We start from the raw sequence: 24770 nt of genomic DNA on the forward strand, positions 1-24770 counted from the left end.
TGAAATCCTAGGTCTTCCATTAATTTTCTGGTGTTAGTCCTCAGCCCAGCCTGTGATAAGCTTCACTGCAAGACTGCGGAAAACTTTGTCTACGGCCTTTTAAAAATTTGCTTCGTTACCGCTAATTTAATTCTCTCCTGTTTTTCACACACCATTGCAATTTTACACCTTCTCTAGAGGCTGAAGATTGCTCTTTTTTTCATGCCATTTGTATTACACCGGGATAAAAGAACATCGGCCTTCAGCCGGAACCGCGCGGTCTCCCTCCAGTCAGCCCCGCCGCGCCGTGCCGTGCCGTGCTGTGTCGCCCAAGGGAGGACGGTCGCCTCCCGCCGTGCCTCGCCGGCCGCCCCGCGGCCCCAGGCCTTGCAGGGGTGCGTGCGACCGTCGCCAGCTGGCACGGCTGCCCCGCCGCCGGGCTGGAAGCGGGCGAGCGGGGTCACCGCATCTTTAGGTAAGAGAACAGCGAAGACTCTGCCCTGGTTCCCCGCCGTTTCTGAAGGCCAGAGGCGATCCGAGTAACGCTTCCTCGCGGCTGCCTGTCGCCCGGCGGCTCTTTGCCCCTCGGGCTGCTGCCCGGAGGCGAGGCCCGCCGTTACCCAGCGCTCCGGGAGAGCCACGCCACGGCCACCCGCGGCTCGGGGCTGGCCTGGACGGCCGACCTCAGCCCCGCCGCAGCTCTCCCGGCGGCGAGGGGAGGCGAGGCGAGGCGGGTCGCCTCCGCGCTGGCGGCCGGGCCGGGCCGGCGGAAAGCCGCGGCCCCTCAGGTGAGGGGGCGGCGCCGCCATCGGCCCACGGGGGCGGTGCGGCGCGACGCCCTCATAGGCGAGGGCCCAGCGGCGGCTCCGCCCTGCCCGGCCATGGACTACGTGGGGCTCGCCGAGGCGGCGGCCGAGAAGATGGGGCTCTACCGGCGGGACCCCGGCGGCTGGCGGGGCTGCCGGCGCACGGTGAGCGGGGGCGGGCGGCTGAGGAGGGGCGGGTGGCCGGCCCGGCGCGGCGGCTGAAAGCTTCCCCTCCCCGCAGAGCGAGGTTTCGGTTTCTTGGAGACCGTCCGCCGAGTTTGCGGGCAACGTGTGAGTACGCCGCCTTCGCGTCCCGGGGGGCCGGGCGGCGGGATCGCCGCCGCGGGGCCTTTGGGGCCGGGCAGGGTAGAGCAGCCGGTTTCGGTTTCGTTTCGTCCCGCCGCAGGTACCGGGGAGAGGGGATCGTGCCCGCCAGCACCCGGGATGTCTGGGAGTGCATAAAGCCGGTGGCCGGCGGGCCCAGGACCAAGTGGGATCAAAACGTGAAGGACTTCGAGGTCGTCGAAGCCGTCAGCGATGTAAGTTCCTTAAAAACTGTTCTGGTGCGATGAACACAGCGTGGTGGTCGGAAGCATTGGGCTCAGCACAGACCTTCTTGTGGTGGTGCCGCAGTAGTGGGACAGCCTGTGTTATGTGCAGGGAGGTAAAAAGGTCTCAAGGAGTTGTACAGCCTCTCTGTCTGGATCAGTCTGACAATACTGGGATTAGGAATCTCTTCCCCCCCCCCCCCCGCTTTTTCTTTCCTGTAAAGTGCATGTATTCTCATAAACAATGGCTTATCTTTCTGAAAGGAATTACTAATACATTTTTGGCTAAATACTGCATACTTAAAATATGCGAATGTATAACATTAAAGATTCCTGCACTGTGTTAATGCGACAAATCAAGCTAAGCATGATTGTTTTTAACTATTTCTGAGGGAAGAGGGGGTTTAGAGAATGCATAGACCTAGCTACACAGTGAAGCGTTCATGTCACCAGCCGTTAATTCAGGCCCTGTCTTTCACCGTGGCAGCAGGCGATGCTCCGCACTGCGTGTGTCGCGCTCTGCCTTTAACTGGCTGACTGACCTTGGGACCCCGCGCTTTGCCGCAGTGTCTCTATCACTAAAATAGAGATGCTGTACCTGGAGCATTACAGACAAAAAGGGATTCAGATCCCTAAATCTGAAGTGGATATGGGTGCTTGGAGGCAGCCAGGGTGCAAACACAACCAGTCCCAGGCTGTTCGTGGAAGTCCTGGGAAGATTATTTTTCTTGGGGGAACCTTACAGGCATTTAGTATTAATTATAAACTTAAACTTTAGAAATGCTGCAACCTGCCGCTTGAAATTCATAGACTTTATCACACTTGCCAGTGTGGTAGAAACCTGTTTTGGGGAGCCTGTCACCACAGAGCCTCCACAGAAGGGGATGGTAGTGTTACGGTTTCTGTAGTGTAGCAAATCTAGTTATCAAGTTGTACGCCATGTGGTACGATACAAAGAAGTTATTTTTGTTATCTTCCTGGAAAGCAGAAGCATTTTAACTGTCCTACGAGCACAGATGTGCCAGATTTGCTTTTCAGCATCCCTTGTGGTATCTGTCCTTAAACAACCTGGAAGCAATGCATTATCACTCTGTGTTTCTCCATTAAACTGTTCTTCATCAACACACCGTAGTGCCTTTTGACTGTGCTGATTTGCATTTTGTTCAACAAAGGGTGTAATAGAACTCCTTGATACAGTTTAGAAAGTGTAACTGAAAGAGTACCAGAAAGTACAGGGATTTTTCTGCTGTACTTTTGAAAGCATCAACTGACATGACTCTGTTTTATGATTTCCAGACTGTCTCTGTGTGCAGAACCACAACCCCTTCAGCTTTCATGAGGGTTATTTCACCAAGAGAATTTGTGGATGTGGTACTAACGAAGCAATATGAAGATGGGACGATGCTGTCTGCTGGTAAGATGCTTGTGTTCTTAACGTGTTCACATGATGTTAGGAGACAACCAGCAGCTACCGGAAATGAGTATAAAATAAAAAATAAGTCATATGCTGTTTAGTAGTTGTCTACCTGATCTTGATCAACAGATAAAATATTAGTAGTCTCTTTACATCGTTGTCTTCAGAGTATGTAAGTCATGTTAACATTCAGATAATGATGTTGGCCTGTGGTTTCTTCCCTTGCTATGCTTTTGAGATTGAATAAGTATTTCATTTACTATTACGTTCTGGGGTTTTTTGTGTGTGTGTTTTTGGGTTTGATTTTTTTAAGAATTTACGGAACTTTCTAAAAGGAGTCCCATTTAAGCTAAATCCCGTTTTAAAGTTTTTTGCAATGCCTCTAGATTTTGGTGAAGCTATTGAATAAATGTACCACTCCTGTATGTGTAAATAATTGTTCTTATGAAACCAAATAGTGCTGATTTTTAAGGGGCTGCCACTGCGTGGAAGGATGTCTCTTTGTTTTTTCGCTTTCATCCTGTTGTTTAACTGTTACAAGTCGGTGCTTTTATTGCCCCACTGTTCAGCTGTCCCATTTTCCCATCCTGTTCAGGAATGCCTTGCCAGGAATTTATGTACTTGCTAGAGTGCAGCTTCTCAGCAGTCAAGTGGCATATACCTCTGCGGTATGGATTTGTTGGAAGTAACTTGAATGACCTCTCAAGAAAAGCAATGCCCTCACACAACATCAGTTCAATGAAACTTCCACAAAGTGTTTCGATGCTTGGTTCAGAGATCAGTAACAATTGCTTCTAAATTCAGGACTTCTTTGATTTTCCCGTTCTATGGCCAGAGTGGTTCCTTTTAATGATCTTTTCTGACTGCTTGTGTGGCACAGCAAAGGTTATACTGCCATTCTTCTCAAATATATTCTCTCTCAGCTGAGTTTGCCTCTCAGCTGGTGCTTTGAGTACCAAGGACACTTGCCCATCTCCCGTGAAAATGACATTTTTCTTGAACGCCTTTTCTTACAGCCACCAATGTGGAACACCCGCTGTGTCCTCCTCAACCAGATTTTGTGAGAGGTTTTAATTATCCCTGTGGCTGTTTCTGTATACCTCTTCCAGGGTAAGAAGCGATCTATTTGAACATTATGTATTCTAAAGGCCTTCTTATCCATTGTGTGGTGTGTTTCTGTGTATTTGGCCACATGTGATCTGTAGCCTCTTGGCAATAACATGTTTCTGTCTTCCTTTGACTGGTAATCATTGTGACTGAGTGCCTGTTTTGTTCTCTCTTTTTTTTTTTTTTCTTTTTTCCCCCAATGAATTAGTCTCTCTTCATCTCCTAGAGGGGAGTCTTTAATGTTGCAGGAACTATTATCATGGTAGGATTCTCGCTGACCTCTTAAGCAGAGATTCAGCAGAACATACAAGTATGGCCTTAATTTTTGGTAAATGAGCATCTGGTTTTTATTACATTGCCATAATTCATAAACAGAGTCATGTACCTAATTAGGGCCTAGTTTAACTGTAATTTTACTTGTGGGGATAGCCACATTCATAGAAATTTGGAATTAATGTCTGTTGTTTAAAAAAAAAAAAAAAGTACTTAGAAATATTTATCGTCAGACAATACATATTAAAGTCATTGTAAAGTTTTTAATGCTTTTAAACTGCTGGCTATAAAATCACTTGCATTGTCTTTGCAGGGAGCCAGACAGGACTCAACTCCTCAGTTTCTTTCAGACTGATCTTGGTGGCTATCTTCCCCAGACGGTGGTGGATTCCTTCTTTCCAGCTAGCATAGCTGGATTTTACAGCAACCTGACAAAAGCTGTTAAGGCATTAAAAGCGTGACAAGCCCAATTGCTGACATCACCAGCTGAGGGTAGGAAAAAACCTGGCAGCTTGAGGGCAGAAATAGGAAGTTGGCCTACAGGACTTTTCTAACAGCAAATTTGCTTAGGAAAGGTGAAAGGGGAACAATGAACTGAGTACAGTAAATTTTTAAAACTGCATTTTCTACCTGTCTCTATTCAAAGCGATGCATTCTTTTCTAATACAATATGCTTCATTTTCATAATAAGGCAAATATCACATCAGAGGCTGGAAGAATCCTGGAGGCAGCACCGGTGGCTGTCTGCGGAGAGAAGATGCACGTACTAGATCTGTTCTTGGCCACACTTCATCAGTGTCTGTGAGGAGAAGCATTGCTAAAATCCACTTAGCACTACAGCATTAGCCAGGTGCAGGCCAGCCCTGTTTTGTCTCTGAAGCTCCCAGTAGACTCCTGTGGAACAGTGTTCCTTCCCCAAAAGAAGAGGGAGCTCTTTTGTTGCTAGCACTCGTAGAGCTGCTAGGATGCTCCAGTGGGTCCAAGCCAGCAAATGCTAAAAGCCAGAACAAATTAGATTGTGTGGAGGATCCCACTTGTTTGTTCCAGCAGACTTCAGTACTAATGGCAAAGATGCCTTAAGTTCTTTTTTGCTAAATCAAGGTCTAGTAGTGTAAATCAATTCATAGATCTGTGGGTTGGCAAATAGACACTCTTCCTTCCTCCCCTCTGTACCAAAACCAGCGATTTCCACAATGTCATGAAACAAATTGCACTGACATAGTGGCAATAAATAAAAAGGTTTAAGCACTTTACTTGCTATTTTTTAATCTGCACTTGAAATAACTATTTTTAATTGCACTTGAATGTTTTTCGGTCTCTTGTGGTGAGAGGTTTTAACGGGTAAATAATCTTTTCTGTAGCTTAGTCTTGACTTGACAGGGCATAAGGACATTGCTTTTTCTCTAAGACCGGTTTGCCTCACAACACTATCTTGGGCAATCAGCTTCTGGTCTTGTGTGCAGTGATGCGTCCAGCTTTAGAAAATATTTATGGTGCTGGTTACTGCAGGAATGTCAGACATTACTATGGATTACATATACTTACAAAAGGAAAACTAATTGCTGAATTAGGAATTTAAATGCAGGTTGTGATTTTAATGCTGTAACTCAATTATTTAACAAGGTGAATATGCTCTGCTTTCTGTCCCTGTATTTGTTTTATATTTCATATAGGGCATGGACTGGCACACACAGTTTCCCGCTGTAAATCTCACGCTATGGAATAGATTTTTCAAGGAATCATTTTTTTAATCTAGTCTCCTTTGTGTACAAAGATGTAAAACCTTGTATGAGTATGATGAAATAAATACTTCTCTGCTACATCTTCCTGGTTTTCCTGGATCATCCTTTAAAATGATTCCTCATGCACCTGCTTTGCCATCAAGGAAACATAGGAGCCACTTGGACCTCCAGCATCTCGCTGAATTCAAGGCAACAAGGCAGGGAAAAGCTTCCCTCCCATTTGCACTCCTCACTAAGTGGGGATAAAGGTGTTTTGGTGAGAGCACTCACCCTCCCAACTTCTTTGCCCTTGGTTGGTCCTTACTTCTGATTTAGATTGATGCTTTCTGTACTTAAGAGGAGTAACAAATTCACTGAGGAGACATTTGAGCTGTGATATTACAGAAACTCATACGTACTTACTTAAACGTACTAAAGTTGTTAGGCGTGAAGTTCAATATCTCGGCAAGTCTTTGCAGGATTAGGATTCGTTTAATTAGCAAGGAGCAGAGCTCAGGTCACCACTTGTTATTCCTGCAAGTTAAACCTTTTGCAGATAATGGGGCTTTTTATTAGCTTTTTTTTTTTTTTTTAATTGCTCTGAGCAATAAAGGTGCTAGGTGAGGCTCTTCCTTGGAATAACTTAAGGATCCCTTTTCTGAGTGCTCAACACGTTCTATCCAGAAGGAATTAAGAGCCCTTACCATTCAGCATTCTGCCCTGACAAATTGGAGATGGAAATGTCTTGGCAAACATCAACTTGTAAGATCTTGAAGGACTCCCCAGTGAGACGTGCTGCCTGTCACACAGCATGTTTTGACTTCTTTTGATCTTGGCAGATGCCACGAAATGCAGAGGCATGCAAAAACTGAAAAACTTTGGGAGTGAAATGAGAAGAGCACCTCTGGAAAAAAATGAGATCGAGCCTGTCTTTGTGGTTCTGTGTCAGTTCTTAAATTGATGAAAATCAATAGCTGTTTCAGGTCAGGACACCTCCACCAGATGGCATGGAAGTAATTAAGGCATTCTGTGCCATGTCTGTAGCTCGTCCCGTCTCTGTTGTTAAAGTTATGAAGCTGACCAGGAAGTGTGATCTGTCTTTTACAGGAAATAGCTTTAACAGTGCTAAAGTGTTCACGCCTGCTTTTCTGTACAGAAATCATTCATGTTTTTCCTCTTATTGGTGGCATGGGCAAGTGGTTGAAAAATCTTAGAATCTTTTATATGCACCAGGCATTTACATAGACTTTGTTAAGCCTAAGCCAATAATGCAGCTTAAGTTAAATACAAGAAATCCTACTTAAAAAATGAAATAGAGAGTTTCAGGTAGGTACCAGTTAAAAAAATCTACAAAAAGATTCACTCTCACATTTTTCTCCTGGTTGCTACCCAATTTGTAGAAATTTTGTTTTGAGGATTGGTTGGTTGGTTTTTGGAAAAGACAACTCAATTGGGAAGGGTTTGGAAGTGTGGGGGCAGGTGGCTTGTCAAGAATGTTCTTTCAAAGATTAACAGAGAGTTGACTCATGAGGAAAGGCCAAAGCAAGTTATATGCCTGGATTCAATTAATACCTTCTGCTCTCTACCCTACTTCCCTTTCTCTCAATTGCTGTTCCTGTGACATTAAGTGCACAGAAAATAGCTTCTGAACTCCTGTGGTTTACGGTTTGGTGAAATTAGTAACCGAAGTAGGGCACAGCAAATTCCCGACTATGGGAAGGTGAACAGCCAAGGACAATAACCAGTGCAGCCATCTGGCTTTCAACTGGCAAGTCACTACTTCCAACCTGATGTTGCTTCTCTCCCTTTAGTGCAGTAGGTCAGGGAAGACCAAATGGGTGCATGAGACGATCTTGCTGTAGATACACGTGCTGCTGCTGGTAGAATTCCACACAGTGCTTAGAGAGCGCTGCCAAAATGCCGATAGCAGCATTTGGAGCATAGATTTATCTCCAAGTTATTTAGTGTTTCCAGAATAAACATTTGGATTCAGAACTTCTAGTTCCCAAATACTCTCTCTGGTACTTTCCCTTACAAAATTAACACAAAGACATTTCAAAAAATATGTGTGGTTAGAAGGTAAGAGACGGTTCTAAATGGCCTTGTTACTCTCCTGCTATAGTCCTCCGAGACCTCTGGCCAGAGGAAGGTTAGAAAAACCTCTGCTATATTACCCTCAGCTTCCTGCCTCACCCTTGCAATACCATGAGACACTGCTTTTTTTCCCCCTGCCCCGTGTTTGCCTGCTGGAATTGAGATGGCTCTGTCAACTGCTAGTAGAAAGTTACCCTAGACAGATTTTAACTGTTGTGGCTGTTCTGGGGTTTGAATAGAAAAGCTGGAGTATTCCAGGGCACATTGTTGTTTTGACACACAAAGTTGCATCCCCCTTTCTCTGCCCTTTACACATTCTCTAAGGCTTTTCCTTTGCTGCAGTGTTTAGTTGTAGACTTGTAGGCACATTTCTTCCTCCTGGGAAGGTAAGGTAGGGAGGAAGACTTGTAGAGTAGGGCTGAAAACTTAACTCAATGTGCTTCCGATATTTGTTAAGTTAATAGCTTAAAATAGGAGAGTACTATAGCTGTCACATATTTTATTACAACCAGTATATTATTAATAAAGTCATTATTTTATAATTCTACACTTTTTAACATCTGTTTCTGAATGTTGAAATAAGAATCATACACATTTTGTGCACATCTTATTTTATCCCCGACAGCTTGCTCTGTAACTGGCAGTAAGATCATGTGTACTTTTCATATGCGCTTTCTGAGTATCTTGCTGTGCTAGCCAAATGGCTGCAAGTAATAAAATCCTTTTTTGTTTGTAATATTGGCAGTAGTCTAATTCCTTCTCTTACAGAGTTTCAGATGACTTGGTGGTAACAGAGCTTGGATTCTTCCTCTTGATGATAGCTGTGATGGGCCCATCAGGTAATGCCTTGATTGCATTCCATGCTTCAAAACGAGTGAGTCCTTGCATGGCAGTTGTGTGCACTTGTAATAGCTCATCACCAGGCTGAACAGGGCTGCTTTGTTCCAATGCAGTCCCTGGAGAGAGAAAATGAATTTCCTTTAATTCTTTGTGTGGAGGAGTCTTTAATGTATCTTTCACTTATTAAGGATCACCAGCATGTTTGGGGTAAACCACCTGGTCTCAGCAGGCAACAAATTGCTGGCACTGCACAGGATAATGCTGCATTTACAAAAAAATACCATTTTCATGGGTATAAATCAGCAGTCAGTTATGAACTGCACAAGTTTGTATCAGCTAAAAACCTGCTGTGTACGCGTTTAAGTGTGTTTACCTTTAAATATCCTGTTGATGACGATGGGTTTATCTCCATGAACAGAGCCCTTCCCTCCTTCCAGGCTGAATCCTAAACCGGCAGGTGTTTTTTCTAGAGTTACAGTGCAGATTGTATCTTCAGTTGCTGGAAACAAATGGAAAATTAGCAGATGGGCAGCACATAATCTGAAAACCTAAAACATCTGTTGCAAAAAAAATGAACTTCTGTTTTGTTTGCAAAGGCACCATAGACTGCCAAATGAAAGAGAAAACTATAACTTTTAATTCCTCTTTTTGTCATTGTAAGGCCCTCTGGGAAGCTGGGGAGAGAAAATTGTGTTTGAATTCATGGCAGAATAGAAATATAAAAATGAAAGCTGTGACATTTACTAGAATTAGAAGAATCTGTTCAATGAACAAAATTTAAGGTAAACATATTTGACTTGATGTTAGTTATGAAATTCTTATCAACTACAAAGTTGCTAATGTTTATTTGCAGTATGTAAATAAAGCTACAGATCTCCAGATTATGCTTTAGAAAAACCCCACAAAAATATCTTAAGAATGTGAAAGGTCCTGCAAAAACCTGACCTTGCTATGTTTCAGATGTAGCCACCTGCTATATCAAACAATAGCATATTATTTGTTCAAACCTAAAGTCTCTTTCACAGAGAAAAAGTCTTGTAAACTAGAATCTAATAATATTAGAATAAAGAATGTCTGTTCGCTGAGTTGTCATTATACCTTCAATTAGATGTGTTACTACAGTAATAATCTTTGTATGTCTGCAGAAATTCATACAGAGGATCACACTTGTTTTTTTTCAGAGGGTTCCTTTTTTTTAGAAATCCATTAATTCTTCCCCTTTCCAACAAAGTTATTCCAAATGTCTGTTTCAGGAATGTTTTATTAACCCTGCTGTCTTTAATCACGGTTCTCAGATTTATACAGCCAATGCTGAGCCACTTTATGAACACCCAGGATTTCAGGTGATGAGTAAACACTGAGCAGGTGGGGGCTGCAAGGCAATGCCACTGAACTTACTCACCAGACTCTCGTGAGGCATCACTTGCTACCGAAGATGTACTAGAGTTAATTGAAATGTTGAGATTTTTTTCTCCATCTTTAGCTTTTCTAGTGACAACAACAGCTTGTCTGGGTTGTCGAGCCTGTCGCATTATTGCTGAGGCGTCATTGTGAGTCGCACCTTTAAGAGACTTTCCATTAATGGATAGTACTTCATCTCCTTTTTGAATGGTTCCTTCCTGAGATGCTAGTCCATTGGGAAACACTTTGTGAACCTGTTGAAGAGCCCAGTCACCACACACGCACACAAGGAAAGAGGGAAAAAAGGACAAATCACTAGATCATTCAGTTAATACTTTTACCATGTGCATTTTTCTATTCTTTGCCAGGAACAAGCTGCTTCTAGCATGTTTCAGGACTGAGGGCTGAATAAATTTGTACAGAGAAGTTCTCCTGGGCACAGCTCTCCTCAAGCAGCTAGGCAGTCTGTTTAGCCCTGGTATCAGATGGCCAAAGCCTTGCTGCCCATGGTACGTACCTTGCATGTTCTACTTCGTGACCCTGTCGCTGCTCTGCTAGTGGGAGGAAGAAGGCGTGAAGCTAGTCTCTAGCTTCCAGACCTCTTACGTGTCTACGTGCTCACTTCACAACTCCTGACCACCCTGCATGGTCTTCTATAAGCACATGAATAAGGTGTCAGTTACTTCCTGCTGAAGGCTTCATGTTGTGCTGCCTTGGCTTTTGGAGCTGGTGGGGAGTATGGTGCCCAAGGAAACAGGACACCACTGCCAATCACCTGGAGAGGGCAGCTCTGTGCAGAAGGATCCTGTTTTCACCCATTAAGACCATGATTCTTCTGACCCTATCAGTATAGCTGCCTACTTTGATTATGCCAAAAGCCAAGCTCTGTAGTAGAAAAACAGTAAGTTATGTATTTTTAGATAGAGTAGTTGGTTTTGGAGTATTTTTTAAGAAAGATGCTACTTACTGTTATCACTTTGTTTTCTAGATCAATGCCCCCTGCCAGGCTGAATCCAAGCCCGGTATCTTCTTCTTTATGCAAAATTGTAACATGAATATCATCAAATTCCTAGGCAGAGAAAGAAATAATGTCAAGAACTTCCCAATAGATATGTCAAGACGATTGGAAAATGAGCATGTTTTCTTTTTGTCCATTGTGCATTTTATAATGAGACTTAGTTGCATAAGCATAATACTGACACATGTTTAGTATTTGGTTTTGATCAAATTTACCAATCAATTGCCTACTTTATAAAATGCTATTCTGTGTCTAAAATTGTTCTGATTTGGTAAATGGGTTATCAGTTGGATCTGGACCATAAATTGAATTATATTAAAGAGCATAGATATGTACTGTAGAAAAAGAAAATATTGCTGAATCACGTTAGAGGACCTTTTCATTGAAAAAGGGGAAAAAGAATTTGGCATACAACTCACGTGGATATAAGTATCACAGCTTAAAAAAATTGCTTCTCACTCTTTTATTTTTATTTTTTAACAACGTTCTAGTAACAAGTAGAGTAAGCTGTCTCTGACTGTGTTATCCCAAAGATGAGTTTGTATAGGGTAACAACCTAGTTTCCTAAGGAAACATGGCTTGATCACAATTTCACGGTCATGTTCAGTATGTGAGCAATTGTAGTTGCATCTTTTGATATTGTGTCTTGTTTCCTTCCACAATTGAATCCACTGGCCAGCTGCAACCAGGCAGAAGGTACGTGCTACTCTGGGATTGTCCTGAAAATTCCATGAAAACAGATGACTTGATATGAGAGAGGCTAATGTCCCATTGAGGGCAGCATTGCAGCAGCATTTACAGCTAATCAGACCAAAAATATCAAGGTGGGATGTTGGCAAGAAACACAAATTGATACAAAACTTGGCTTTCATAAATTCTGCTTGTCAAACTGCTTTTTGATTGCAACGTAGTAGCAAAGTTTGATGTAGTCAGTAAGAGTTTGTCTCTGACATGAGAATATGTCTACCTACTGTTCTGATAGGAGACATGCCACTGCAGTTAGCTAAGAGGCAAAAACTGTATTAGCTTAGGCTCATCAGTGCGTTAATGCAGTTACGCTGCTTTTGCACAGTTTGGACTGTCTTAACACAGCAAGTATGTAGCTGCCAGCTGAAGCTGAACTGTTTTCAATGCAGAGCTCTGGATGTTATCTGCTTTTTTCTTTGAGTGTAAGCAGTCCTGGAATGCACAAATTCAATGTTGATTTTGACTTACTCTGAGCTTTATTGCAATTCTAGATGAATCCAGTAATGCTAAAGGTTGTTCAGTATCCCAAAAAAGGGGCATTGGGTATCTCAGCCTGGCAACCCAAATAAAAAGAAAGGCCTCCAAAATATCAGTCCCTGCTTCTGTATACACTGACCTTACCTGCTGAATAACTGTTGCCCCATTAGTTAAATGGGTATTGCTCTTGCTTAGGTATCTTTGAAGACTTCAAGATTTTTGATGAAAAGAGCCAAACATTACTACTGGTACATATTGAGATGTTTGTTTTATTTTTTATAATATCAAGCTGCAAAGATTAACCAGGTGCGTCTACTCCACAGCTTTCTGAAAATCATGCACAAAAAGAAAGAGCAGATTTACCTTTAAGGTTGCTTCGTCTAGCGATTTGACTTCCTCTATAAGCTTTTCTAACTCTTCAGGGGAAAGCAGAGAGATGACAGACTGCCCTGATACACCAGATGCTTGAGGTGAGCCGTGTTCCTGTTTCTCTTCCTCTTTCTCATTGTCTGCGAGGCTCACAGTATATTCTCTCAACTCGGAGAGGCTGTCCCATAGTGACCAGAGTAAAAAAGAAACATTGAGTTATGAAAGAACATACCCACAAAAGCATAGCACGCACAATTTTGGAGCAGTCATCTTTTGATCTTAGCATTTAATTGGGGTGGTAGCTCCTATAATAAGTATTATGAATACATACAAATATAAATTAATCATGTTAGCCTAACAGAAGTAGGATCCATCACAGAAAAGAACAGGAATAATCTCTTGGCCCCAGGCAAAAAACAGACTTAAATCTCCTTTATCGTGGAGGTGCTAGAAATATTCCTCCTTAAGTAGGAGGAAGTTTGAAATATATATGTGCTTATATACTACAAATTAAAAACAAGTGTAACAGTCATGTGAGTCATTCAACCTTTGTGCTGTAAAAAACTATCAACCTAGCCTGTGTTCTTTACTATTGTCTGCTGCTACCTTAGAATGTTAGTCTGTCAGGGGATCAGCACAGATGCTCACCAGTGCTGATCTGCAAATCTGATTTTTAAAAGTGATATCTTACTTTAGTGAAAACCCAGTGTCCAGGTGATGATTCTCACTTGCAGATGAGAAAGAAGTCCCATCCTCCTCCACAGAGGACTGAGACAATGTGTCCAGAGTTTCCCATGCACTATTTCCAGAAGAGGCTGGAGACTGAGGAAGGCAAAGCAAAGATTTCATTAAAGCAGATGACACCTGGCTACTGATGGAATAGATTTTGCTATGCTTTTCATCACATGTCTTCATCATCTCACAAGACTGGGTAGCAGTAAGTGGGAAGCTTCGTGATCTTAGGCTTTGTGCCTTTGCTACTGATACAAGATGGGAAGTTACAATGGCTTCTGTAGTTAAGAGACCCGAGGAATTTTCAGTGTTGGCAGTGTTGCTTTTCTCTGAGCTAGCTGCAAGGACCTCCCTGGGAGAGGAAGATCTATCTAGGCTCTTTGTACCCGTGACCACAGGTGACTTTGACTGTTGTTGGCTAGTTTCACAATGTTGAAGAAAGGCTTGATTTAAATGAGCTGGAGCCGCTTCTGACCCCGTTACAGTGGGAGAGTCTTCTTTCTGGACTGATGGTTTCAGGCTAAACCTTCGGTGTATTTTTTCAGGTGACTGCGGAGCACTCAAGGATTCAAATGAGCTTATTCTTTGTTTTATTGATGATCCCCTAGGAGAGGCACGGGATAAGCTGGATTGCAGTTCTTTGCTGGAAATACCCTCAAGGTCAGGAGGACTTTGATCTGCCTGTGTTTTTAGATCTGAATTTGCTTTCCTCAATCCTTTCAGACTTTGGCGAAACCAGGCTGGCTTAGGTGCAACAGGAGGACCCTTCTTCACACTGTCATTTTCATCTGTTTTTAGCACTTTTGAACCGACTATTTCTGATTCTGATTTCTTCAGAACTGTCTCTGAGCTGCTTCGATTTTGATTCTCTTTGTTAGTGTTGATGCCATGTTGCAAATCTAAGTGGACGTTGTCTTCACTCATGGTGGGATTAAATAAGCTTTTTATGCAGTCAGAAATTTTAACCCAAGGGTCTTCTGTTGTTGTATCAAGACTATAATCTACTCGTGCTTGTCTTTTAAGTATAGGCCTTTGTACTGATGAAAGTGGATTCCCTGTGTTAGAGAAACATTGATTATAAACAAGCCTCCTTCTCCATCCCTTATCTATGCATTGCTGTTAATTCATTAAATTTGAATTTCATTCAAGCCTCCAATAGGTATTTTTTTTTAAGTTTCTAAAAAGTTTAAACTTTTTTAAAATTCATAACTCTTGATTTACAAGTTCTGATTTCTGACACTGAAATTAACTGAAAAACGAGGCTCTTCCGTGCTTGTATACAAGATCCCTTTTCTAAAGGGCCTGCAACTTCTAACGGTAACCTGAAATTCTGGGGTGCTGCAGTCATGATATAGGCTACAACAGTTGAAACAGAAGACTAAAATTGCAGCCTAGTGAAAAAGCTGGTGTTACAGTAAATTCCTCCAAAAAAATCATTTTTTTCCTACCTTTATAAGTATATCCCACTCTAAAAAGTATCTCCCATGAAGATCTTTGATTAATGTTTATGCTTCCTTAAATTTACGCAGACATTTCCAATTGTATTTTTCTAGTAAGCAGAAACTCAATTCTAATGTAGGAATATTTTTTACATCACAGACTGATTAAGCATTTTAATGTTAGACATGGTAGAGCTGAATGGCAGCGAACTTTTGTTTGTGAAGTTGCACAGTTACTGTTATCTGCTTCAGTGTAAATATTTATTTTTTTAAGGCACCATTATTTTTTTAATGATCTGGGCCAGAAGTTACAGAATTACATAATGGTTTAGGTTGTAAGAGACCCCTTGAGATTGTCCAGTTCCCTTAACACTAAGTTTCCTTAGTTCTAACTAGCACAACAAGATACTAACTTACTCTCAGTGGTTTGTACCATTGCAGCACTTGAGCCTTGAAACTATCCATAAAAATGTCCTTTAGAAATGCTAAAACTAACCTTTAATATCAAATTTTCAATATAAATAAGCAGTTTTGTCTGAAGAAATACAAGAGTGTACCTGCCCGTTAACACTTTTTTACAATAAATCATCTGTTATGCTTCTTTTGATATAGTTTCCCCTTTTTTTCAAAGATTAATCAATAATTTGAAATTTCATCTGTTCACCCCAAAATTTACAGATATGGGTTGAAGTCTACATTTAAAGAGAAAGGTGAAGTTAGCTTGATACTCATTTTGGAATGCAAACTAAATACTAGGTTCAGCTGCAAAAAAAAAGTTCATGGAATGAAACATACCTAAGCTTGCTTTTCTTTCTTGATCTCTGCCTGCTGGAACAGCAGTTATGTGTTCAGTAGCGTATGCTGTAGGAGAAGTGGTAAAGACACTGTGGGTTACATCAGTTTGATGTCTGTCTAGCATTGGTTCTCCGGCTTCCTGCTGAACAAACAGGAAATAGAAATGTGTCAGAATGTAATTATGCAGACCACACTATACATGAATCTGAAAAAAAACCCCAACCTATTTTCATTTGTTTTTAATTTGAAAAAAGATATTGAATAGAAATCAAGCTTTCACTCCTGCTTGGGATGTAATCCTCATAGGACTTAATTTATTCTATATTTCAAGAGTGCTGGCATGATATTTTATGGTTACACTTGTAAACAGATTGTGAAAAAATGCAATTAACATCTCAAAAATTTAGTAATAAACTAAAAGACTGCCTACTATAATTTTCAATTTTTGTAAAATCAGTCATTCAGTAGACTTTTGCAAACCACTGAAGCAAATTTCCTCTGACTTAATATTAAACTCTCTTCTGTTGAAGCTTTTTGCCTTTAAGCACAAGCTAGACAAGCTAAATTGTTACTGCAGTTTCAGAGCTCTCCCTTTCTTGTTTTTGACCGGAAACGTAGAGTGAGAGGACTAGTTTGAGGTTGCAGTAAATGCCACTCTCAACATCATTAATACGTGCTCAGGAATTACTTAATTCCTTTGTAACCAATGATACCAAGTTACCATCTGCTCTGCTGTGACACTGGAAGTGCTCTCTGCTATGTAGTTAAGCTCCAGGCTTACTAATAGGAACCAAACCCAAACAGGACAGAGAGTGAAGGTCTAGAAACAAATGAGATTCTCCTGAAAAAAAACCTGTAATTAAAAAATTTCTTAGCTTTTCTGTAATGGGGTGGTGTTTGTTATGCAACTTTCTTATTCTAGGGAAACCTTTCTCCATCCCCTGCTTACGAGGGTTCTTCTTGAAAGTTGCACTTGTGTTCTGTTGCTGTTAGATGTGGACATCAGACATTCAGTAAGTGAAGTAGCCAGTTTGGAAGCACTACAAACAGACAGTTTGATCTTATTCATTACTGATGGCAGATGTACCTACCTTTGAATTGATGCAGTTTAAAGCAAAGTTGAAAATATCAATTAAGCATTCTTGGTTATGAAAAAGCAACCTTTTCTGTCTGCAGAACCCCCACATAAAGCTGTGGTATGCAGGCCTCAAACTGACTCATGCAAAATGTTTGGGGAATAAAGGTTAAAAAAGAAAAAGCAGTAATAAAGCCTCCTCTTAATGATCTGAAATACATTCTGACAAGAAACCCTCTCTCCTGGGGACTTAAAGGAGCTATTGCCCGGAGATAAACAGACTGTCTTACTAGAAGAAGTTATCTTCATTAACAGAGCTTGACTTTTCATAACTTTATTGATCTTAAGATTTATTTTTTTCTCGTTATCCTTTAGAAAAACTGAGTACTGAAGAATAATAAGTTGCATACAGTGATAAGTTCAACAAGTACTTATTCCCCTGAAGTTTACTTCTGAAAGGTGATTTGCTAGTAGCTGTTGTTCTACTGCTCTCTTCCTAGGGGATGTTAGAAGAGTGACCTTACATGAGGTGCTGAATTGGAAACTTTCTTAGATATTAACATTATACATGGAGTTCAGTCTGAGCTGTACCATTTTATTTTTCTCTCTGCAGCTTGAGAACTGTGAGGGGTTTTGTTTGCATTGCATTGAGATCTGCTCATTTCTGCTGGCATATTACTAAACCCAGAGGAAAGAGGTTTCATTTTTAAACCACAACTTTGTTTCAACATGCAGATCTCACAATCCCTCACACTTATGCAAATGTGAAACACTATCTTTCTGTTCTATCTTAGGTAAGAGAGGGAACTGAAATTTAGTAACGTACAAATATACAGCTTTCAAATACTGTAGCTCATCAACAAATATGTATGTGCTTCGCAATTTAAATGAGTTTATTTAGTACCTCCTGGTCTCAAGAAATGTATATGAGCCCAAGACTACCTGCTGTACATAATGTTAGCGCTTTCTTCCAATAGAAATCTACTACTGAAACAAAGAAATTGTTTCACAACTTCTCTATTTCATAAATGATTTGACTCTGTAAGTGTCGAGGTTAGAATCAACCATACCAAGCTGACATCAGAGGCTGTGCAAACTCCTCCAGTCCCAGCCCAGAGCACATCGCTGTTCCAGTCGCACTGGACCCAGAGGGTGTCCAATACCACCAGTGGCACATGTTCACGAGGAATGACAGTGAGGGACTCGAGTTCATTCTTGCTGCTGCTCCTCGCACTGGGATTTTAACTCAGATTCCTTGATATGGAAGAAAATTTCCTTTAGGCACTTCTCTGCCTTCTGACCTTAGTTTGAACATCACATTTGGACCTAAACTGGCTTCACTAAGATACATACGTTAGTTTCAAAACAGAAGAGCCTCATCCGCTTCCCCCAGTCCTCACATATTTATGCACACTTTCTCTTTCTTCCCTGCCTTTCCTCCTGCCATCATACAAAGTAATTTTGCCTTCCTCCTTCCCCTGCCTCACAAATATGCAAACACAAGAAAAATTTTACAAAATTTGCTTTACCTGAATGCTTCCAGAAGGTGATACAGCTACTTCCGATACAAGCTTTTCTTTTCTGTCTGTGTTACACTGGTCATTACATGTACAGTCCTGCTTAAAATATTTCCTTGGTGGAGGTTTGGGCTTTGATGATTTAGGTTTTCTAACGAGGATCTCTGATGATTTCTTAGTGTTTTGCAAGGGTCGACCTCCCTCACTACAAGTAGGAGGAGAATTTCTCTCTGAATTATTACCAGACAATGAGTACAGCAGGCCAGGCTGTCTGGTAATTGGTACATCAATGCTATGTACTCTTGCTTTCAAGTCAGTCAGTTGGTATGCAGCACCATTACTACAGGAGGACCTAGGATTGTAGCTGCTGTCACTGCTGGAGCGGGTCATTAGCTTCTGTGTCCTGCGGTTGCAATGAGCAGCATTCCTTTCGATATGTTTTTCACATGGGTGTCTTCCATGCCAGCTCGTTTCTAGTTTTTTAACACCTGTATCAGGAACATGTTCAAAATGTCTATTCAGATACATGCAAAGTGCTCACTTCTAAGATTCAGCTGATTAAATTTGCAGCTGAATACCATCATCAGTTGATGCAAAGGTATGATTTATGCATTAAAGTCTTGTAGATTGAAGAGTCAACAGTTATGTTCTTGGATAGCAAAATAACATTACATTTTCCCTATATATATATATATATATATGTATCAGCAGTATAGTTTACGGGTGATGATTCTGTTACCTTTGGTCCTTTAGAAGAAATGAGGACACTAAAAGGAGTATCATTGCAATATGTTACTGTGGGAGGATGTCACAGCTGAACTGGGCAAATAGCTCTAAGCATGATTGCATATGCCTTTCCTCACAAGGGGACTAACAAGGTGTTTGTCCCCAGGACATCACCTGCATTTTGTAGTTCCTTGCTATCACAAGTTCAGTCACCTACTGACAGTTGTTTGAAAAGCTTTAAGCAGAGGTTATGAATTGGAAAGGATGAGAAAGAACGAGAGGAAGTTTGCACAAAAGTTTTTGCTGGTGATCAGACAGATGTGGTCTTTTCTCATCACTCTAGTAACATGTCTTAGGAGGCATGTTAGGAGCACTATCCTGTGAGGTTTCCCTCTCTTACTTTCTGCTCTGGGTTACTTGACTGCTACCAAGGATTCTAATACAGCATGTAATCATCCTATATATCTTTTAAGTCAAAATTACCATGTCTCACTGAATGCACTTATTCCCTTACCTTCAGTACTCCATTGGTGTCTCTCCTTTCCAAATCTGTTGTTTTCCACAGCTTGTGCAACAGCTTCTTTTAGCTGTTGCTCAGACACCTAGGAGATATCATGCCATTATACTCTCGAGATTGCTGTGGGGTAAGTAACATTTAAACATTTATTCCTTTCACAAAGGATTCTAAGTCCTGCAAGTCCTCTGGCAGAAATGAATAGACCTACTTATATCACATATCAGTTAATTTTAAAGCTAAGTAAGTGCACACCATTATATTTGTATATATTCCAGTATAGCTGAAGTATATCTATGGATGTGCTGCTTATATTGTTTTTTTAGATAAAATGGGATCTTTCAAAGGTAAATGTTCTTTTGCATATTTCACTAGAAGTGGAGTTCTGGATTTACTAGTATAACATAATGTAATACTATGTTTTTATGATAATTTATGCAACAATTTAAATTAGCTAATCATTTATATGGTATTTGGTGTTAGGAAACATTTTTTAGAAAAATCTTGCAAGAATAAAGTATTTTATTATTAATTTAATTATAAATATTGGCTGGGCAAGACCTAAATTTTAATTACTGAAAGATGGGTATATAAACATTTCTTTCTTTTTGGGGGGAATATTCCCGCTTTCAAATTATTTTCTTATTATTGGGAATCCTTTCTCAAATAAGAAATATATTTTGGTTTATTCCTTAGATGTTATTTCTGTAGTTTCCTTATTCACAGCACAGAAACTCATGCAAAACTGCCTCCAGTGATCTTTAAGTCTTACATGATTATATTTAAGATAGTGCATATCTCAGGTTTGTTTGTGTGCAGCGATGCTTGTAAAGAGATCAGCATCTTTGTTATCAACACTTTTGCATCTGTTTTAGGCTAGCACCTGCTCCCTCACTTACCCTTATTTCTCAATATGTGCTTTATTGAAAATCAGAAATAATACAGAGTGTGCTACCTGTGGTGCAGGGTGTCTGCTAATAATAATCTGCACTGCACCAGGATCGCAATGGCTTAGCACAGCATAAACTTCATTAAGAGTTGTATTTTGTACTGAAGCTTCGTTAATTTCAATAATTTCATCTCCACACCTACAAAGATATTAAAAAAAGAGAAAGGATGTAAACAAAACAGATTTTCTTTTTCTCCCAACCTTGTCTCATCCATGTGAAAGCATACAAAATGCAAATTCATGTGGTTGACCTCTAATTTGATCACAGATTAAATCATGATGTCTCTCTGTTCCTGTTACAGAAAATAGAATAGGAATGAGTTGGACGCCAAGTTTTTTTTGATCTAACTGCCTTGTTGCATGCAACCTTTGAACTTTCTTCACATTCAGCTATGCACACTTTGTGATCTTTCTGCTGTATGCAACTCAGCTGCTCTTCCACCTACATCTTCCTTCCTCCCTTTCAAGCTAGCACTTCACTTCTCACAACTTTATGGTCTGCTAGTGTAATTTAAGGTCAGAAAGGATGTTCTGTTTCTGCTACATACGAATAACTTGTCACTAGAATTTTTCTATTAACAAACTGTTGTTATTCTGCTGACTGCTAGACTGAATCTTTCTAGATGAAATCAAATTTGGCCCACATGGAAACTGAGACTGCCCTTCTCTGCTCTGCTGCAAATACCCATATACATTAAGAGGCTGACTGAAGGCACTGATTCATATCATACAAACTTTCAAATAGTGTGAGACCACAGTTCTTTCAGCTAAAGTCTTAGGCATATAGAGAGGAAGGTTACAGAGCACCTAAAGTTAAATCAAAAAGCCTTCAGTAAAAGTGCTGTGTTCTGTTCAATTCTAAATATGTTCAACACTACTAATTGGTCATAAATCTTACAAAGTGAATTTCTACATTCCCACTAGAGCTCATTTCAGCAAATCTGTATTTCTATTGGGCAAGAAGGGATAGAATTTGAGGAGCTTGTGTAAGGAAAAACTAGTGCTGAAACAAGCCAGAATATGCTATATGTTTGGGGTTTCCCAGATACTTTCTCATTTGGAAATCTCCTTCAGGAAGCATGCTCTATGCTTCTCTAAGATCTCCAAAGCTAGCCCAGCCTGGATGAGAGACAATAATTTCACCGGGTTGCTATATATCTGGAAATCCTGCATATCCTAAATATGCATGCTCAAACCCTCAAGATAGCACATATGCTTTAAACCCAAAACTCCCAGAAAGCACTAGACTTCCTCCCCAAACAGGTCAAAAATAAACCCATAAAACAGAGCAATGAAAAAATGTGGCATAAGACAGACACTCTTTCTCATCCTACCTGAGTCTCCCATCCATATGTGCCACTGAGCCTGGTGAGAGGGTGTGAATAAAAATCCCTGAAATACACTGGAAGTAAGGAATGCTACATAGCCCGATTCCAAGGCCAACACCTGGCTCTGAAAGAATTAATAATAATAAAAAAGACATAAGAAGCAGTCAAACCAAACCATTGGAGAGACTTTTTTTAAAACTGTCTTCAGTTTAATTATTTTTTTCTATACAAACCAGAAATGAAGTCTTGTGTTCAATATTAGCTGCTGCTTCTACTGCTTTTTTCTTTTTTTGTTTTCTATTTTTTTTTACTCTCATGATTAAAGTGAGTGCATACCAATGTTGCTTGTGGGATTCCAAGATCTGTTTTGCAATTCATTACCAATGTGTCACAGACACAATGCAATGCAGGTTTATTTTGCAAAATATCTGTCATTACAGAAGAATTCAAATGACTTTGCAAGGAGACAGAATAGAAAAAAAAAAATTAAGCATGTGTGGTTATTGTTTGCTATATCATCTCAATCCCCTTTCAGTTTAAGATTTTCGTGAATTTACCCTCTTTGCTCTGGACAATCACTCTGATGTCAGATCCCATACTGTGTGTTTGACAAGTCATACTGTTACCTCAGAGAGATGTTGCTTTGTTTGTTGCTTTGATGTTCCCATATTTAAAAGTTTATTTCATTCTGCCAGTGTTTGTTTATAAATAGAAGATGATGACAGTTGGAGAGGAGGTGAAAGAACTACAAGAAGATATAGATATGTATTTTATATGCTTTTAAGCCTTTTCAAGAATGAAATGAACTGCTTGCAAATTATGGGTAAGAGTTGCATAGTCTGCTTAATAATTGGTAGTTGTTGCCAAGAGGTTTACTTTTTCACATGAAGTATATCAATGTGACTCTAATGCTTGAGTGCAAAAAAATGAATGATTGGCTCTTGAGGACAGATGGTGTTCAAAATTCTGCTGTTGATAGATAGTTGTTAGCACTGGCAGGCACCAAGATCTAATTTAGTGTATTAAAAAAAACTTAGTTCAGGAAAAGAATCAGGTTAGTGAGGAAAGACATTCAGAGAGCAAAAGAACAGTGTTTTGTTAATCAGTGCCTTGTTTGCCAGTGCTCAGTTAATTTTAGCACTTACCTTTGTTTAGGGTAACTTCCATTATGACCCTGTCATTGGGCTTCATGGCATTTAATGAGAATGCTGCACTTTCTGAACTGAAAGAGCTGTTTTCTTTGGTTATGCACGTACTAGAGCTCAGTGACTGACACAGGTGGGGTGACAGACAGCTGGAAGCAGAATGAGGCGTGCTGAAGCTTGTCCTGACTGTAAGTGTCAGAAGACCCTTTTTGGCCTGCTAGAAAGAGAAAAGAATGAATGAATGGGTTGAGTTCACATGCACGTTGTGTGTAAAGACAGAAATTGTTCTGGAAGGAGAGTACGTAACCTTGAATTTTTGTAAAGCATCATGATGTGTTAATCCATGCATGGATTCTCCATTCAGTTCCAGGATTTCATCACCTGTTTGTAAAGAGAAAAATTGTACTATGTTACTATGACTGTATTGTGCAATAAGTTACATGGTACATACACATACTCAAAAAGAGTCTTGCAAATTCAATAATGGATGCAGGGTAAAAGTCACTTATGGCTCGTTTCAGCTTCACTTTAGTCTGCCTTTGGGTATCATTCTTTGGGAATCTGGAGTGGGCAAGGGAGAGAAGAGGGATTTCCCACCTTCTTGTAGCCTTCCATCAGCAGCAGCAGCTCCACCAGGAAAGATGGTTTTGACATAGATGCCTATTGGTCCATAAATGCTGTCTTTCCCTCCAACAATACTGAAGCCCAAACCCTAATTTATGGAACAAAAATAGTGTGAGAGAGCCCATATTCAGTTCTTATAATAGTTGATTTGCAGTTTCTTCTGTGTTACCTACATGGGCAGTACTAGTCAACGAAGTAGTATAATCCATGAAAAAATAGTCAACCAAATGCCAGTAGTAAAAGCAAATGAGAATTTCAGCGGAATACCCTCATAATTTACTTTTTGTTTGTTGCAATCAATTAATCCACTATTGTAAACACACAGGAAGGTATCTAAATTCTTTTTTTTTTTTGCCCTTGAACCAACAAGCAGTCTTGAGAGATTAATTTGTCTGTTCTCCTTAATTTCCTCCCCATAAATGAGATTGATAAAAAACACCATATAAGATCTTGATATTACTGCTAATTTCAGACACATAGATGGAGATCTTATGGAGATATTTCTCTCTTACCCTCTACCAGACAGAGTTAATGCATGTTGTAAGTTTAAGCAACACCAATAGACCTTTGTAGGTAGATACTTCTTATCTACTTATTCTTTGCCCTTCCTCTCCTTATATAAAAGTCAAACACTACCTGCTACCCTTAGAAGGATGTTACAAGACTAATTCACACCTCTGAAGCTATTTAACGTCCCTCAAATGAAAAATGAAAGTACTGTGCTGATAACATCCTCATAGGCTCCCAAAATATAGGTAACAAATGATTATTTTGTAAATGACGATGATGATACTGGATGGAATGATTTCTGAGAGTCATCTCACAGCTTAAATAGTTATAAATAAAATATTAAATATTTTAAATTAAAATATTATTAATGAACAAATTTAGAACCTTATTCAACAAGTTCAAAAGCTATGCGTTTAAGTTCATAACTTCTGTATTCTCTTTTTAAGCGTCTTCAGTGACATTACTTTTGTAGATACAACTATCTTCTGTCTTTCTTCAGATTTTATTGTGGTTTTTACAAATGTTTCTTGCTTTTTATTGAGGTCCTGTGCGTTCCTTGTAGCTCTTGTTTTTCTTTTCAACAGAACTGTCTTTATGGCTCAACTCTGACGCTAAGGAAGCT

The 24770-nt window shown here is 40.3% G+C and overlaps 2 protein-coding genes across 4 annotated transcripts in view; one reads left to right on the forward strand and one right to left on the reverse strand.

Moving 5' to 3' along the window:
- The first annotated feature begins 814 nt into the window (after window positions 1-814).
- On the forward strand, window positions 815-5949 carry STARD5 (StAR related lipid transfer domain containing 5). Of its 2 annotated transcripts, XM_087743940.1 has the most exons (7): window positions 815-950; window positions 1027-1076; window positions 1192-1324; window positions 2630-2747; window positions 3764-3857; window positions 4441-4619; window positions 4819-5949. In XM_087743940.1, exons 1-6 carry the CDS (start codon window positions 861-863, stop codon window positions 4586-4588), a joined length of 633 nt encoding a protein of 210 aa, XP_087600066.1. In that variant the 5' UTR covers window positions 815-860; the 3' UTR covers window positions 4589-4619; window positions 4819-5949. The 2 variants fall into 2 exon arrangements, with proteins under 2 accessions (XP_087600066.1, XP_087600065.1); XM_087743939.1 differs by having other exon boundaries at window positions 4441-5949.
- A 2484-nt stretch (window positions 5950-8433) lies between these two features.
- IL16 (interleukin 16) overlaps window positions 8434-24770 on the reverse strand; it is a 43840-nt gene continuing 27503 nt past the window's right edge. Inside the window, exons 9-22 of one of the 2 annotated variants that reach the window (XM_087744863.1) lie at window positions 23612-23726; window positions 23322-23395; window positions 23015-23228; window positions 21876-21993; window positions 20548-20680; window positions 19593-19680; window positions 18365-18840; window positions 15761-15902; window positions 13486-14581; window positions 12789-12972; window positions 11151-11252; window positions 10185-10437; window positions 9156-9281; window positions 8434-8898 (exon numbers count right to left, since the gene is read on the reverse strand). In XM_087744863.1, coding sequence (XP_087600989.1) covers window positions 8705-8898; window positions 9156-9281; window positions 10185-10437; window positions 11151-11252; window positions 12789-12972; window positions 13486-14581; window positions 15761-15902; window positions 18365-18840; window positions 19593-19680; window positions 20548-20680; window positions 21876-21993; window positions 23015-23228; window positions 23322-23395; window positions 23612-23726 — 3315 coding nt within the window. In that variant the 3' untranslated portion in view covers window positions 8434-8704. The remainder of the gene's footprint in view (window positions 8899-9155; window positions 9282-10184; window positions 10438-11150; window positions 11253-12788; window positions 12973-13485; window positions 14582-15760; window positions 15903-18364; window positions 18841-19592; window positions 19681-20547; window positions 20681-21875; window positions 21994-23014; window positions 23229-23321; window positions 23396-23611; window positions 23727-24770) is intronic. The other variant, XM_009470097.2, reaches the window with a different exon arrangement.

The sequence above is a fragment of the Nipponia nippon genome, unplaced genomic scaffold (genome assembly GCF_047370975.1).
Source record: "Nipponia nippon isolate SJK-2023a ecotype South Korea unplaced genomic scaffold, ASM4737097v1 scaffold_9, whole genome shotgun sequence".
NCBI classification, from domain to species: Eukaryota; Metazoa; Chordata; class Aves; order Pelecaniformes; family Threskiornithidae; genus Nipponia; species Nipponia nippon.

What these genes read in the sequence shown, in the direction of transcription:
- STARD5 (XM_087743939.1), top strand. Translation starts at nt 861, where the DNA reads ATGGACTACGTGGGGCTCGCCGAGGCGGCGGCCGAGAAGATGGGGCTC. An exon ending in TGGGACGATGCTGTCTGCTG is followed by an intron (nt 2,748 to 3,763) that starts GTAAGATGCTTG and finishes CTTTTCTTACAG; the next exon opens with CCACCAATGTGGAACACCCG. An exon ending in TTCTGTATACCTCTTCCAGG is followed by an intron (nt 3,858 to 4,440) that starts GTAAGAAGCGAT and finishes TTGTCTTTGCAG; the next exon opens with GGAGCCAGACAGGACTCAAC.